Source organism: Balaenoptera physalus (genome assembly GCF_965194825.1).
Source record: "Balaenoptera physalus genome assembly, chromosome: 15".
Classification (NCBI taxonomy): Eukaryota; Metazoa; Chordata; class Mammalia; order Artiodactyla; family Balaenopteridae; genus Balaenoptera; species Balaenoptera physalus.
The window spans coordinates 35312130-35326880 of NC_138894.1; the positions used below are offsets into that span (position 1 = coordinate 35312130).

Consider the following 14751-nt stretch of genomic DNA (forward strand, 5'->3'; position numbering starts at 1 on the left):
GGCCAGGCCCCGGAGTTAGGAAGGCAGCAGGCCTCGAGCCCCTGCTGAGAATTAGCTGGCTCACCTTTCTTGTGAAGGGAAACGGAAGGAATTACTTAGCTGACTCATTCTTCCAGTGAAGCAAAAGGGAAGGAAAAACATCCACTGATTATCTGATGGGGTAAAAGTGGGGTCTGAATTTTGGAGGGCAAAAAAAGGTCATACATATTAAACTATTGAGAAAATAATAAAAACTAACCAGGCCAAGAAGGTAGAAACCTTCCCTGCTGTGTCGTGCATCAGGCTGGGAGGACAGACACATAAAGGCAGCTATAAAGAAGCGTGCTTCTGACCAGGGCCTGCTCAGTCCTGAGGTATCCCAGCCACCTCCTTCTTTGGGTAGCCACTCGTTCGTACTCACTGAGAAATCACATTCTCCAAGGTCATAGATTGCCAGAAACTTTGCTGTTTAAAATATATCAGTAGTGTCGACTTAAAAAAAAACAAACAAAAAAACGCCAGAAAAACACAGAATGTAAGAACTGTGAGTTGAGTTTATTTAGTGTCTTACTGAGGACTATAGTCTGGAAGACACCCTCTCACAGAGCTCTGAGAAACTGCTCTGAAGAGGTAAGGGAGGAGGTCAGCATGTATATGATTTTGGCAAAGGGTACTTGTAATCAAGCACACATCTCAGGAGAAGGTTGCTGCCACGCATGAGGAACAGATATCTTAGTTAATGGTTTTAGTGCTTTTCTAAATATGGGAAGATGCAAGAATCCATGTTCATAAAAGATTTCTCCTGAAAATATTTAACTCTCTGAAGGCCTGTTCTGCCAATTTTCCCAGAGCACAGAGAGCCTCCTTCCTGATCTCTGCCCTGAACTCCTTTCAGGGTGTCTTGAAGGTTAGGGACTGCAGTGGCTAATGGCTCAATCCTTGTAGAACCAGGTGACAGTAGGAATGACACATCCCCCTTTTGATTGGTGGGCCTATGGCACTTTGACTCAGAGAATCAACGCAAGTGCAGAGCTTCAAATAAGGAGCTTTAACTTTATAGTTTTCAAAAACAAAAAAAAACCCTACGTCTACTTCTCAGTCCAGACCTATGTGGACCCCCCTTCCCCATAGCCCTGCTTTGCTTCCAGCCTGTTAATGTACTGCTTCATTTAAATTTTACTCTATCTTTCCCCAGAATTCTGCACTAACTCAATTTTTTCCCTTTGTTTGACAAAATGCCTTATAGTTCCTCTACTTTGTGGCCTCCCTCATTGCAGTGAGTCAGTAAGCCTGACTTTGTCCCGGGGTGGTGGGGGAGGTTAGTCTGATTGGGTTAGGACATGTATGCCTCGCATTTCCAACTCAGAACCCCTTTCTTGAGTCTCAGGCCTATATGTTTAGGTGTTTGTTGAGAGGTTACATCTGGAAGGCCCTTTGAGTATCACAAGTGTACATGACCAATCCAGAACTGTTATCTTCCTCTCCACTAACTCAGTATGCTTCTTGCTCTCCTTATCCTGGTTAACAAGCATTAGTGTCTGACTAGAGATCTAGGCATTACCATGACTGTGTTATTCCTCATTCCCCCCAGTCAGTTAACCTTGCTCTACTCCCAGGACCTAGCACAGTCTTAGGCACACGGTAGGTCTTCAATAGCTATTTGGTGAATGACTGAAAAAAAACACAGGAGCCTGGTGCAGTTTCTGACCCGAGCCTTCATGCCTTTGAGCTCTTGCTGATACCCTTCTCTGCTAGGTAAACTCATCCATCCACTCATGCCAGCTCCTCTGGGAAGCTTCCTGACTCGCTAGGGAGAAATAAACTGTGTCCCCTGTGCCCATTCTGATGCCTCATTTAGGCAGGGATCACAGCGTTTTATAGTTATCTGTTTACTTGTTTGTCTCTCCCGATGGTCTCAGCTCCTTGCGGGCTTGTCCGTTGTGGTGTTCCCTCAGCTAGTCCAGTATGGGTTTGTAGGTATCAATGGAGCAAAATGTTTTACTTAGGACTGTCTCCCAGTGGCAGTGGTGGAGACTAATACAAGAGGGCTAGCAGGGCCGGGACAGGATGAAGGCAGTGACAGACCACAGGGCAAGTCAGAGGCTGGATGTTTGCACTGGATCATGTTCAAGAAGCTGCTTCCCTCAGGCCGTTCTCCTTCAGGCCCTCACCTCGGCCCCTGCTGATCTTCTTCCCTCCTTGGGCTGCTAACTGCCATACTCTTGTCCCTTTCAAATCCTACCCTCCCTTCAAAGCCCAGCTGGGCCTCCATCACTCCAGGAAGCCTCCAGGCCATTGGCTGTTCACCGGCCCACTCATTCATTCCTGTGGCCAGTGTGTTTGTGGAGCCTCTTCTAGGTGTGTAACACAAGACCAGGAGCCAAGGAAGATAATACAGAAAGAATATCCAATAGCCCACATCCTTCAGGAGCTTATCATCGAGTAATAGACCAGTTTGTATTTTAATTTAAATATATATTTAAAAAATAGAATATTACTTATTTATATTATACATAATACTGATTTTTTTTTCATTTTAAAAGCAATATAAAAGATAAGGAAATAAAAATCCTATTACCGAGAGGCAATCTCTGTTAACATTTTAATATATTTTCATCTAGCTTTTTAAATAATATGATTTTGAAATCCTAATTTTGAAACCGTTTCAGTCTTACAGAAAAGTTGCAAGAAGAATACAGAGAAATTCCGTATACCCTTTGCTTAGATCCACTAGTTTTCAACATTTTGTCACATTTCCTTTATTATTCTTTGTCTACAGATGATCATAAAGTCCAGAAACACAGCAAATATACATGTTACCAAGAACATCTTCAATCTGTAAACAGAATAATAGTGCCTACATTTCCAGATTTTATTACCACCCTGTGTATTTACACGTTATTTATTTACTTTAATATTTATTTATTTATTTATTTTGGCTGCACTGGGTCTTAGTTGCAGCACGCGGGATCTTTAGTTGCGGCATGTGGACTTCTTAGCTGTGGCATGCATGTGGGAACTAGTTCCCCGACCAGGGATCGAACCTGGGCCCCCTGTATCGGGAGCACGGAGTCTTATCTGCTGGACCACCAGGGAAGTTCCTATACATGTTATTTTTTCTCAACCATTTGAGAGTAGATTATATTCATTTATCCCTTAATACTTCAGTGTATCCTTAAGAACAAGGACATTCTCTTACATCTCTTAGTCTGTTTGGGCTGTTATAATAAAAATACCGTAGACTGGGTGCCTTATAAACAACAGAAATTAATTTCTCCCAGTTCTGAAGTCTGGGAAGTCCAAGAATAAGGCACTGGCAGATTCAGTGTCTGGTGAGGGCCTGATTCCTGATCATAGACAGCTCACTGTGCTCTTACATGGTGGAAGGGGCAAGGGATTTCTCTGGAATCAATATAACGGCATTAATGCCATTCATGAGGACTCCCAAAGGCCTCACCTCCTAATACCATCACCTAGGGACTTAGGATTTAACATGTGAGTTTTTTTTTTTTTTAAAGGGAACTTTATTTTTATTTATTTATTTTTGGCTGCATTGGGTCTTCGTTGCTGCACAGGCTTTCTCTAGTTGTGGCGAGCGGGGGCTACTCTTCATTGCAGTGTGTGGGCTTGTCATTGCTGTGGCTTCTCTTGTTGAGGAACACGGGCTCTAGGCACGTGGGCTTCAGTAGTTGTGGCACAAGAGCTCAGTAGTTGTGGCTCACGGGCTCTAGAGTGCAGGCTCAGTAGTTGTGGCGCACGGGCTTAGTTGCTCCAAGGCATGTGGGATCTTCCCGGACCAGGGCTCGAACCCATGTCCCCTGCCTTGGCAGGCGGATTTTTAACCACGATGCCACCAGGGAAGCCCTAACATATGAATTTTGAGGGGACACTAATATTCAGTGTATAGCACTAACCACAGTACAGTTACTCAGGAAATTCAATTTGAGTACACTACTTTTATTAATCTATAATCCTATTCCAATTTTGTCAGTTTTCTCAGCAATGTCCTTGAGTGCATTTCCCCCTCTAGTGCAGGATTCAGTCGAAAATCACACGTTGTATTCAGTTGTCTTGTCTCTTTAGTTTCCTTTAATGTGGGGGCAGTTCTTCAGTCTTTCTTTGTCTTTATGACATTGACATATTTGGTGAACAAGGCCAGTTATTTTATGGAATGCTCCTCAATTTGGGTTTGTCTGATGTTTCCACATGATTAGACTCAGTCCCTTCAGAATACTATGTGAGCGCTATTGGGAACTTCTCAAAGGCACACAACATCCATTTGCCTCTCGTTGGTCCTGTGAACATGCCCCATCATTTTGGGGTGTGGCACTCCATTACTTTCTAGCACAACAACATGTGCCAGTCTCATCGTATACCTTCCCTGCCCCAGCCCTGGAATCAGCCACTTCTCTAAGGAACCCTGGTTTATTCTAGTGGATGTCATCCCGTCTCTTTGCTATCCATTTAATATCCATCTAGCTCTATTTATCTCCTGTCTATTAGGTTGGAATCATGCATTTTACATGCATTTCACAAATCATAAGCATTTTTGCATATCATAAACATTGTCTGAAAACATGATTTTATTTTATTTTATTTATTTATTTTTTAACAGTTTTTTGGGTTCTTTTTTTAAAATTATTTATTTATTTATTTATTTATTTTTTGGCCGTGTTGGGTCTTCGTTTCTGTGTGAGGGCTTTCTCTAGTTGCGGCGAGCGGGGGCCACTCTTCATCGTGGTGCGCGGGCCTCTCACTGTCGCAGCCTCTCTTGTTGCGGAGCACAGGCTCCAGACGCGCAGGCTCAGTAGTTGTGGCTCACGGGCCCAGTTGCTCCGCGGCATGTGGGATCTTCCCAGACCAGGGCTCGAACCCGTGTCCCCTGCATTGGCAGGGAGACTCTCAACCACTGCGCCACCAGGGAAGCCCTGAAAACATGATTTTAAATGGCTGTGGTGTTCGATCACGTAAATGGATCGTCATTTTAACAATCCGCCTTTATAAATAATGCAGCCCTGAGTGTCCTCAGCGTATACCCCTGACCACACCTCTGAACGTCTCTGATTGAGCATCATGTATAAGTTGGGAAATAGTTTAGGCCATTTGAGGTATAAGAGGTTAGAGAAGCAACTGTTTTAGTGAGGAATGGTGTGGAAGCTTGATGGGTCTGTGAAAGGCTGGGGGTGCCATGGTGAGCAGAGAGATGGAGGTGGCCTGGGGCCTGGTGTGTGCAGGGGACCTTTTGGTGACCCGGCTCCTACTCTGGTCTTTACTGGGAAGTGGAAGGAGCAGAAATTGGCTGCAGGGTCTGGTGCCCTAGTGAGAAGGGAAAGGAGTGTGGAGGCTTCTTCCTCCACTGAGCGGAGGATGAGCTTGGAGAGCTGTGGGGCTCCAGGGAGGATTTGGGACGCAGCCTGAGTGTAGTGAGGCATGAACCCCCGGCGTTTGCAGCTTTCCCCTTTGTCCCCTAGCTCGGTGCCCTCTCTCCTCCCCTTGAGCTTGGCTTTGCCAAGCTGGCCCTGTCCTGAGGGCAGAAGGCCCAGCAGCAGCGTTGCTCGGTTTCTTTTCATTGTGCTCTAATGCCTGTGGCCTGTTTAGCACAAAGCCCTCCTTTTCCAAGGCCCCTGCTCTGGGGCAAGGATGGGGGAGCTGGCCCCTTGTCCTGGGCCTCACAGCAGCAACAGGGCTATGGGGGAAGGAAGGCCTGAGGGCTGCGTGCTGGGTACTACCGTGTTTGAGTTCCACCTGTGGGGAGCTTTCCCTGCGGGCAGAGCCTGTGCTGGACTTTGGTGAGGGACCCTACCTCCCTCGAGGGTCCTAAGTAAAGCAGAGAGGCTGTGGTGGGCAGGAGAGACTGCGAGAGGGCTGGGCACCAGACCTCCCCTCCAGCCTGCATGCTCAGTGGCGCCCGGGAGCTGCTGAAAGGCTTGGCGTAGATCTCAGGGCCTTGGGAGGAGAGGGAAGAGAATGGGGGGCATGTGGAAGAGACATTGGGACAGTCACTGAGTGTCTTAATGGTCTTTCTGAGTTGACTTTAGAAAGCCCTCAGACCTGGGAAAGCTGCCCTCAGGTCACTGAGAAGCAAGGCCTCACTGGTGTTCCTCACCCACACGGGGAGTCCTGGGGACTGTGGGACACTGAGCTGTGGTTGTTGTTCCCCACTGTCTGGAGGACGGGGTGCAGAAACTAATCCAGTCTCCTCTCCCACCCCTTCTCCAGACATCCTTCTACGGTCGCTTCAGGCACTTCTTGGACATCATCGACCCTCGCACACTCTTTGTCACTGAGGTAAGTCATGGCTGCCAGTCTCAATGGAGGCCCCTTGGCCTTTATACCTTGTGACTTTGGAAGGTCCATAGGTCATCTGTGTGTTTGCCTTATACACATTATCTCATTTCATCTGAATCTCACCACATCCCTTCAAGGTAGATATATGTCATTATTATTATTTCAAACGTCAATAAAATTATTACCAAGTACATGGATTATATTACAAAAGTTCATGCAGTACAGATGCATTTAAGTAGAACAAAAAAGGATCCTTCGTACCCTCTCCCTACACAGTTCCCTCCTCTGATAGGTAAGGCTGGGTATAAGGTATAATTTACCTTTTATGTGTGAACCATCCTGTGAGTTTTGACAAACATATTGAGTCGTGTCCACACCATGATGAAGATGTAGAACGTTTCTATCACCCTACCATATTCCTCATGCCCGTTTATAATCCATCACCCCCACCCCATGCTGAGCCCCTGGCAACCATTCATCTGTTTTCTGTGCCTGCTCTTTTGCTGTTTCTAGAATGTCATATGAGTGAAATCCTACAGTATGTAGCCTTGTGTGTCTGGCTTCTTTCCCTTAGCATGGTGCTTTTGAGATTCATCTATGTTGTTGCATGTATCAGTACTTCATCCCTCCTGACTGCTGAGCAGCATTCCATTGAGAGGATGGTCCAGAATTTGTTTATCCATCCACTTGTTGATGAACACCTGGGCTGTTCCCATTTTCTAATTATTATCAATAAAATTGCTCTGAGCATTCTGTGTGTGGACGTATGCTTTCATTTCTCTTGTGTGAATAACTAGGACTGGGATTGCTGGCTCATATGGTAAGTGTGGTAAGTATATGTTTAGCTTCATAGGAAACTGCCAAACTGTCATTTAGAAATTGCTGTACATTTTACATTCTCATCTACAATGTTCTAGTTGCTCTACATCCTCACCAATCCTTGATATTATCAAACTTAAATGTACTGTCAGATTTATTTGAGCCATCCCAAGAAGTGTGTCTTTATATCCTTTGTATTGTATTTACAGATGTGTACAGGAATGCATACACATGTAAAGCAGCAAATATTTATTAAGCATTTTCTGTGAGCAAGGCAGTGTCATAAGCATTTTACACGTATAAGCTCGTCAGATTAACTCAAAGCAACCCTATGAGGTAGATTCTATTCTAAGTTCCATTTTACAGATGAGGAAACAGACAGACAGAAGTTAAGTCTCATGCACATGGTGCTGGCCAGTGATGGAGCCAGGGTATGAACGCAGGTAAGCTTGTCTCCAGAACCCTTTGCATTCCTGTTCAGGTAACTCAAGTTTAGGGAACCCTCCCAAGATTACTCAGCTGGAAGAAGGCCTGAGCTCCCACTCTGGGTCCCCACATACCCTGAGGCAAGTCATTGAGCCTCTGAGTCAGCCCCCTGAGTAGACAGCACTTCTCTGCTCATCTTCTCTGTGCTGAGCATTGGCTTGCTTCAACTCTTGGAGGGAAAAGAAGCACACGGCCTGCTAGGTACCTGGACCTAGAACCATTCCCATTGTTCCTGGGAGAGCAGCCCAGTAACAGGCAACGTGGGAATTACCCTGATATGTGATTTCCTCCTGTATCTCAGGAAGGATGAAGGACTCAAGTATTTAACTGGCTGACCTTACCTCTGGATGTACTGCCTCTTAAGGGCAAGGCTATTGTACTTCTGGGCCCTGTGTAGATTCTCCTAAGCAGTAATCAAAGTGATTCCATAAAAATTTGGAAGAGCTAACTAGAACTAGAGAGCTACTAGAACTAGAGAAACTACTTACCTAGCCTAGGTTATGTGTCTTTCTTGAAAGCTCCCAAACGGTGCACAGCTAGATAGAGTTGCAACACAAATCCCAACATAAATGCCAGCTGCTTGATGGAGGAGTCAGTGAAGGCCAGTGCTTATTAAGGGTGGACTTCGAGGCACGTTGAGAGGTGGTGGAGGGAGCCCTGGGAGGTCCGGAAGTTCTTCAGGGCTCCCCTGATGGACAGAAGCAGGCAGGGACTTTGGGGATGGGTGGGCAGTGCAGAGCAGCACGCCGCCTGTGCTGCTCACGGCCCCCCCTCTCCAGTCCCCCCTCCTCTCATTCCCAGACCATTTCATTTTACTGCTCTCTTCCTGTACCACATTTTTGTCTTCAACTCTTGCATTTTGAAAGGTCCCAGCATTCTTGGGTATCACTAAACCATCTTTTTCCTATTTCCCCATCAGTAAATTTAAAAATCTCATACATTCTTTTACTATTAATTGAAATGTCAAGGAAACTTAACTATTTACTGACTAGCAACTAACCAGTGCAACAGAAATTTTAGACTATTTTTCAAATTTCACATGTTTCTTCCCCTCATCAAAGATTCTGATAGGCTTCCTGGAAAGAACTAGACCTCTCCCTCCTGCATCCCAGCTGGGAACTGTTTCCAATACTACTTGCTGGCCTTTTGGAAATTTTCTGCCCACAGAAGATCTTCTAGGCCCTAAAAAATCTGGAAGGGCCATGAGTGGGCCCTTCATGCCCTCCCTGGCTCTAGTCCAGGCAGGTTGCTTAGCAAAGCCATCTGCATGGAAACAGTGAGAAATTAGAGGCACCAAGAGGAAAGAATCTCTTACCTGAGCCCCTCCCCCCAAAACTATGGTGCTACCAGGAGGGCCAGTTCCCCCTTCTGCTGGGCTCAGTCCACAGACCATGGCTTATGTCTTCAAAGCACTGTTTCTCTCCCAGGGCCCTTGGCTGGTGTCCTGGGAGGGAGCGTGGGGTGGTGGCTGCCCAGGGGGAGGAGATCTGGACAGGCCTGTCCATCTATGAGGGCGGGAGGAGAGTGGAGAACATGAGGAGGTGGCTCTGGAAGCCAGAGTTCCCTGGGGTGGAAAGATCCTGGGCAGCTTGAGCCTTCTGGTGACCCGGTTCTGAGGGGCATTAGCTGAGTCAATGGATAGACTCATCTTGAGAGAGTTTTGCAGCTACTTGTTTGCAATTTATAACTGACCAAGCTTTAAAAAGATTCCAACCCTTGTATGTGTAATGAGGTGGAGCAAATTTTATTCACCATAATTTCTCTTAGGAAGAAGGCTGTCATTGTTCTAAGAATGTCTTGAGCAAGTCTTCAGAAAGGGAGGAGGTTGCCTGCTTGACAGAGGGGGAAGAATTGTGCTTTTTGATCCTCCCAAAGAGAGGAGAGAGAAGGAACAAGAGGGGAAAACAGTGGGGAGGAGAGTGAGTAACCATGATGAACTGGAAGGCTAGTGTCTGGGGGCCCTTTTGAGATTGGTCATACATGCTTGTGAAAGTTGCTGTCCCCTCCACCATCATTCCTGTGATATTGTCATAAAATCTGCCTGGTTCCTGAAGTCCAGCAAGAGTAAATTCTTTGGAGGGATCTTGAGGGGCTGTGAGTCTACTGTCAGGGTGCCGTGTGTGCAGGATTGGGCCTGAGGAAGGAAGCCACCAGGACCTGGCAGAAGCCCTAGCTTTGTCCTTCCACATAGGTCATGGAATTAGATTTAGATCCCTAAAGGCAAGGCTGTACCAGCTGACATCTAAGTTACTTTACATTATGAACTGAAGATGAAAGGGGTTTGCTATTCTGAATTCAATAATTATTTAAGAGAATGAATGGTTGGCAGATTATCATTCTGAAGGACATAGAAAACCAACTGAAACAGTGTTAATAACACCAACTCATTATTAGTATTGGTGTAGTAATCTGAAACTGTTTTGGGTGTATTGTAGGACAGAATAAATCGTTATACTGATGTTGGGAACCAGGGTTCTCACCATGGGAGTAGGGAGATACAAATATGGAGTAGGGGAAAAGACAAAAACTATGTGATGTTGTATTTGAATTGGAGGTATCAATATGAACTTATGATTTACACACACACAAACACACACACACACACTTACATTTACATTTCTCAATTTCCTGGCTCTGTTCACTGAAAGGTCCGTGACACCCCAGTAACAATGAACACACTTAGCACTCAGATCTTGGTTTCTAAATACCATTACTTACAAAAAGGACCCAGGACTTCTTGGAGAGATGGCCAAATCCACACCCAAGGCAAAGAGACTTGCTACAGAAAGTAAGAAATTGTTCATAGACTGATGGAGACACAGGAACAGGAAGTGGCTGCATCCCACTAGCCACATTTGGGACAATTCGAACATTAAGAAAAAGAAAAACAATGGATTATAATACATTGAATAATAAGAAGAATCCATGAGTCCATAGTAAAACTAAAAATGTGAAAGACGGAAGCTCATATTCACAGAAGAATGTCAGCTAATAAATGTAGGAGGAAATAAACATTGTGTAATCCTCAACAAAATAACTGATTTTGACAAGGATCCTTAATGGATGCTATTTTCATAGAGTGAAAGTTGTTGGGAAACAGGATATTCTTATGCTTTCAGGTAAGTATCACCTCCAAATATTATTTAGCAATTCCTAAGGGGAAAAGGCACCTTTACAGTGGAGAGCTTGGAGGACACCCCTTTAACCAGGTGACGAGGCGGCATCACTAACAATGAAAACAACTGATATTGTGGGCCTCTTGATGTGATGTGGGTAGTAATCTCTAAATATTAAAGTCTAAAGAAGAAAATAAAAACTGCTCATTATCTCACCTGCAAGAAATAATCACAATTAACATTCTGGTACATGTATATGTACAAAATTAGGATGGTTTGTATAATGTGTATATATATATACATAGATATAGATATATATGTATCTATATCTCACTCTATCTCTGTACAGACAGTCCCCAACTTAAGATGGACTTTATGATGGTGTGCAAGCGATACACATTCAGTGGAAATCATACTTCGAATGTTGAATTTTGATCATATCCTGGGCTAGTGATATGCGGTACAATACGCTCTCATGATGTTGGGCTGTGGCAGCCACAGGTCCCAGTCAGCCACGTGATCACGAGGCGAAACCACCGATACACTTAGAACCATTCTGTACCCACACAACCATTCTGTTTTTCACTTTTAGTACAGTATTCAATGAATTACATGAGATATTCAACACTTTATTATAAAATAGCCTCTGTGTTAGATGATTTTGCCCAACTGTAGGCTAATGTAAGTGTTCTGAGCGTGTGTAAGGTAGGCCAGGCTAAGCTATGATGTTCGGTGGGCTAGATGTATTAAATGCTTTTTCAGCTTAAGATATGATATTTTCAGGAATTCCCTGGCGGTCCAGTGGTTAGGACTCCGTGCTTCCACTGCAGGGGTCACAGGTTTGATCCCAGGTCGGGGAACTAAGATCCTGCATGCTGCGTGGCATGGCCAAAAAAAAAAAAAGATGATATTTTCACTTATAGTGGATTTCTCAGGATGAACCCCATCATGAGTCAAGGAAGATCTGTGTGTGTATTATGTATATATATGTATACATACATAAATATATATATTTAAAATCATGTGATATATGTATACATGATATATATTGTTTTTTTCCATGTAGCATATCATGAGCATTTTTTTTTTTTTAAAGAAACTCCTATATTTATTTGTTTATTTATTTTTGGCTGTGTGGGTCTTCGTTTCTGTGCGAGGGCTTTCTGTAGTTGTGGCAAGTGGGGGGCACTCTTCATCGCGGTGCGCGGGCCTCTCACTATCGCGGCCTCTCTTGTTGTGGAGCACAGGCTCCAGACGCACGGGCTCAGTAATTGTGGCTCACGGGCCTAGTCGCTCCGCGGCATGTGGGATCTTCCCAGACCAGGGCTCGAACCCGTGTCCCCTACATGGGCAGGCAGATTCTCAACCACTGCGCCAACAGGGAAGCCCATGAGCATTTTTCCTTGTCATTAAATGTTGTTTCAAAATGTGTTTAATAACTGTATAGTAATCCATCGTGTGGCTATTCTCTAACTTAATCATTTTCTCAGTTGACCATTTGGGTGGTTTCAAGTCTTTCCCCATTATAAATAATATTGCAGTAAATATCCTTTGTACATAAATCTCCCCATATTTCTCTTTATTTCCTTTGGATAAATTCCTGAAAGTAGAATTTCTGAATGAAAGGCATTTTAAGGCTTTTGATGTATATTGCCAAATTGCCCTGTAAATTCTACCAACCTGTACCAAGATTATATCAGTTTATGCTCTCAGTAGCAGTAAGTAAGGATGTCCATTTAAATGCATTCTAGACAGCATCAGATAGTCTAATTTTAAAATTTTTAATGGAATTTTTAATTTAAAATTTTCCAAATGTCAGTACCCTTATACACTTCAGGTTTTTGCCCATCTGTATCCGTTTTTGGCATGCTTATTACATTGAACACAGACTTTTTATTTGCTTTTATCATCTATTTCCAGGCCTTTATAATTTTGGGAAATCATGTCTTATAGTATAAATAACCATCCCTGTTAGACTTTTAGGTCTAACAGGTAGGTTGTTTCCTACTTTTTGCTTTCCTGCAAAAAATAGTCTCCGGCAAATCATTTTTCATTTCTGCTAAATTTATTTTTTAGAAAAAAATTCCCAAGAGTAGGGTATCCAGGCTGGAGACCATGATTGTATTTATAGTTCTTAGGGTAGCTGGACAGATTTATTTTCTAAAGGTCCGTACCACCTGTCACACTGCCAGAATTATATGGGTTTACCTCACATCGGTGTCCTGAACGTGACCAGAGGTCGGCCACAGGGAAACAGAGCTCTCCCCATGTGTCCCTGGTTTCCCCTTCCCTTGGGCCTCCCAGAGGGTAGCTCATCGTTGGTGTGAGCCAAGAACCAATCTCAGCACAGATAACCCCGTGGGTCCCCAGACCGCTGGGAGGGAAGATGAGAGAAAGGCTTGAGACTCTGCCTGCACAGAAATCATTAGCTTTGGCCCCCAAATCCCACTGCTTGGGAGCCACAAAGAAAGGTTTAAGCTGTGGTTGCAGACAAGGTAAGCATGCGCGGCCCTGCCTTTGTTAGATGCAAGACTGACCCAGGTGAGAGCAATCAAATACTCAGCGATCAGGGCAGGACGTGAAGTAATCTGCAGGCCCCGCCCCCCGCCCCCGCTGCCAGTTCATTCTCCCCTGACCATTGACACTCCCCTTCCTTCCTTCCTTCCTCCCTCCCTTTTTTTTTTTTTTTTTTTTAAAGTTCTGCAAGCTTTGAGACTCCCAAACTTTTGACTGTCTGAAATGCCCATGTTTCAATCGTACCGCTTTCGCTAAACATGCTCTGCAATTTCTCTGTGTGCAATTTCTCCTTCCCTTTCTTACATGGGGTGCCCGGCCCCAGTAGGCATCAGCTTTTCAGGATGCAGGCATTGCTGTGGTTGCTCTGGGAGACCACCCCTCTCTCAGTTACCGACAGTCACGAGGACAGGAGGCTCTTCTGTGTTCATGTCTCATGGAAATGGCCCAGAGCTGGGATTGAGGGGACTTCATGTTCCTAGGTGCCACCCACCCACTCTGTGACCCTGGGTGCCAAAATGCGCTTCCCGCTCGCACCCCAAATGCCCCAAATTCCTTTCAGAGAAAGGAATGCCTACATGGTTCTGTAATATTCACACACAGGGGTATTCTCATCCACATCCTGTGTGAACTGGGCATGCATGGCCTCTTGGAATCCCAGGATTCTGTAAAACCAGCATCATCATCGAGGGACTCTGGCCTGCTGCTTTGGAACCTGGATCCCTAACCCTGACCATACCCTTCACTTCTCCCCCCCCAACAGTCTCAGTCATTCATTTTTGTTAAATGCTCATTATGTGTGGCCCTGTGTTGGTGATGGGCTGGGGTAGGTGTGTCCTGCAGTTCTGCAAAGATACCTAAAACAAGTCCCCTGCTCCCTGCACCTTGCAGTCTCTGACAGATAACATGGGCACATGCTGGTAAGTGGTCAGGGACCTCAGAGAGGTGCAAACCAAATGCTCTCTGGCTGTTCAGAGGACGGAGAGAACATTTCTGGAAGATTCCTGGAGAAGATGGCCCTGAGCCTTGAAGGATGGATGGGGATGGGGATAGACTTGGGGAGGAAGGATGTCCTCCTCCCCAAGGGTGGTGGGGGGAACAGTGTGGGCAAGATCAGGAGGTGGGAACCTGTAGGTACCACCTGGGGAGTGGGTGGGTCCTTTATCAGAAGTGGGGCTGAAATGTTTCTGGGTGTTCCTCACATCCTGACCAGGTGCTGTCACTCCCATCATATATTTTAACATATTAAATATTATAATAAATATTTAAATGATTTTGACATCCTCCCTAGACAAGCATGGATTATACTCAGTCTGCATTTAGCTTGGGCGTGGGCTGCAGGGTACCCCCTTCCCTCAAAAAAAGATTAGCTTTGCTTCTGATGACTTTCCTCATCTTTCTTTTTTGTGCCTTTCCTTCCTGTGTCCCACCATCCCCATTCCTGTCCGGCAGGGTGTCCTGCCTCTCTGCCACCACCCTAACACTCCATGCCTGCCCTTTTGCTTCCTTCTTCCCCTCAGGGCCTTGGGGTGGGACCTCTGTTCAAATT

At 45.1% G+C, this 14751-nt stretch overlaps 1 protein-coding gene across 4 annotated transcripts in view; it reads left to right on the forward strand.

The window, feature by feature from the left end:
• Window positions 1-14751, forward strand: part of SFXN5 (sideroflexin 5) — a 120693-nt gene that overhangs the window by 7080 nt on the left and 98862 nt on the right. For all 4 annotated transcript variants that reach the window (XM_082426073.1, XM_082426072.1, XM_082426070.1 and 1 more), the window contains exon 2: window positions 6199-6267. In XM_082426073.1, coding sequence (XP_082282199.1) covers window positions 6199-6267 — 69 coding nt within the window. The remainder of the gene's footprint in view (window positions 1-6198; window positions 6268-14751) is intronic.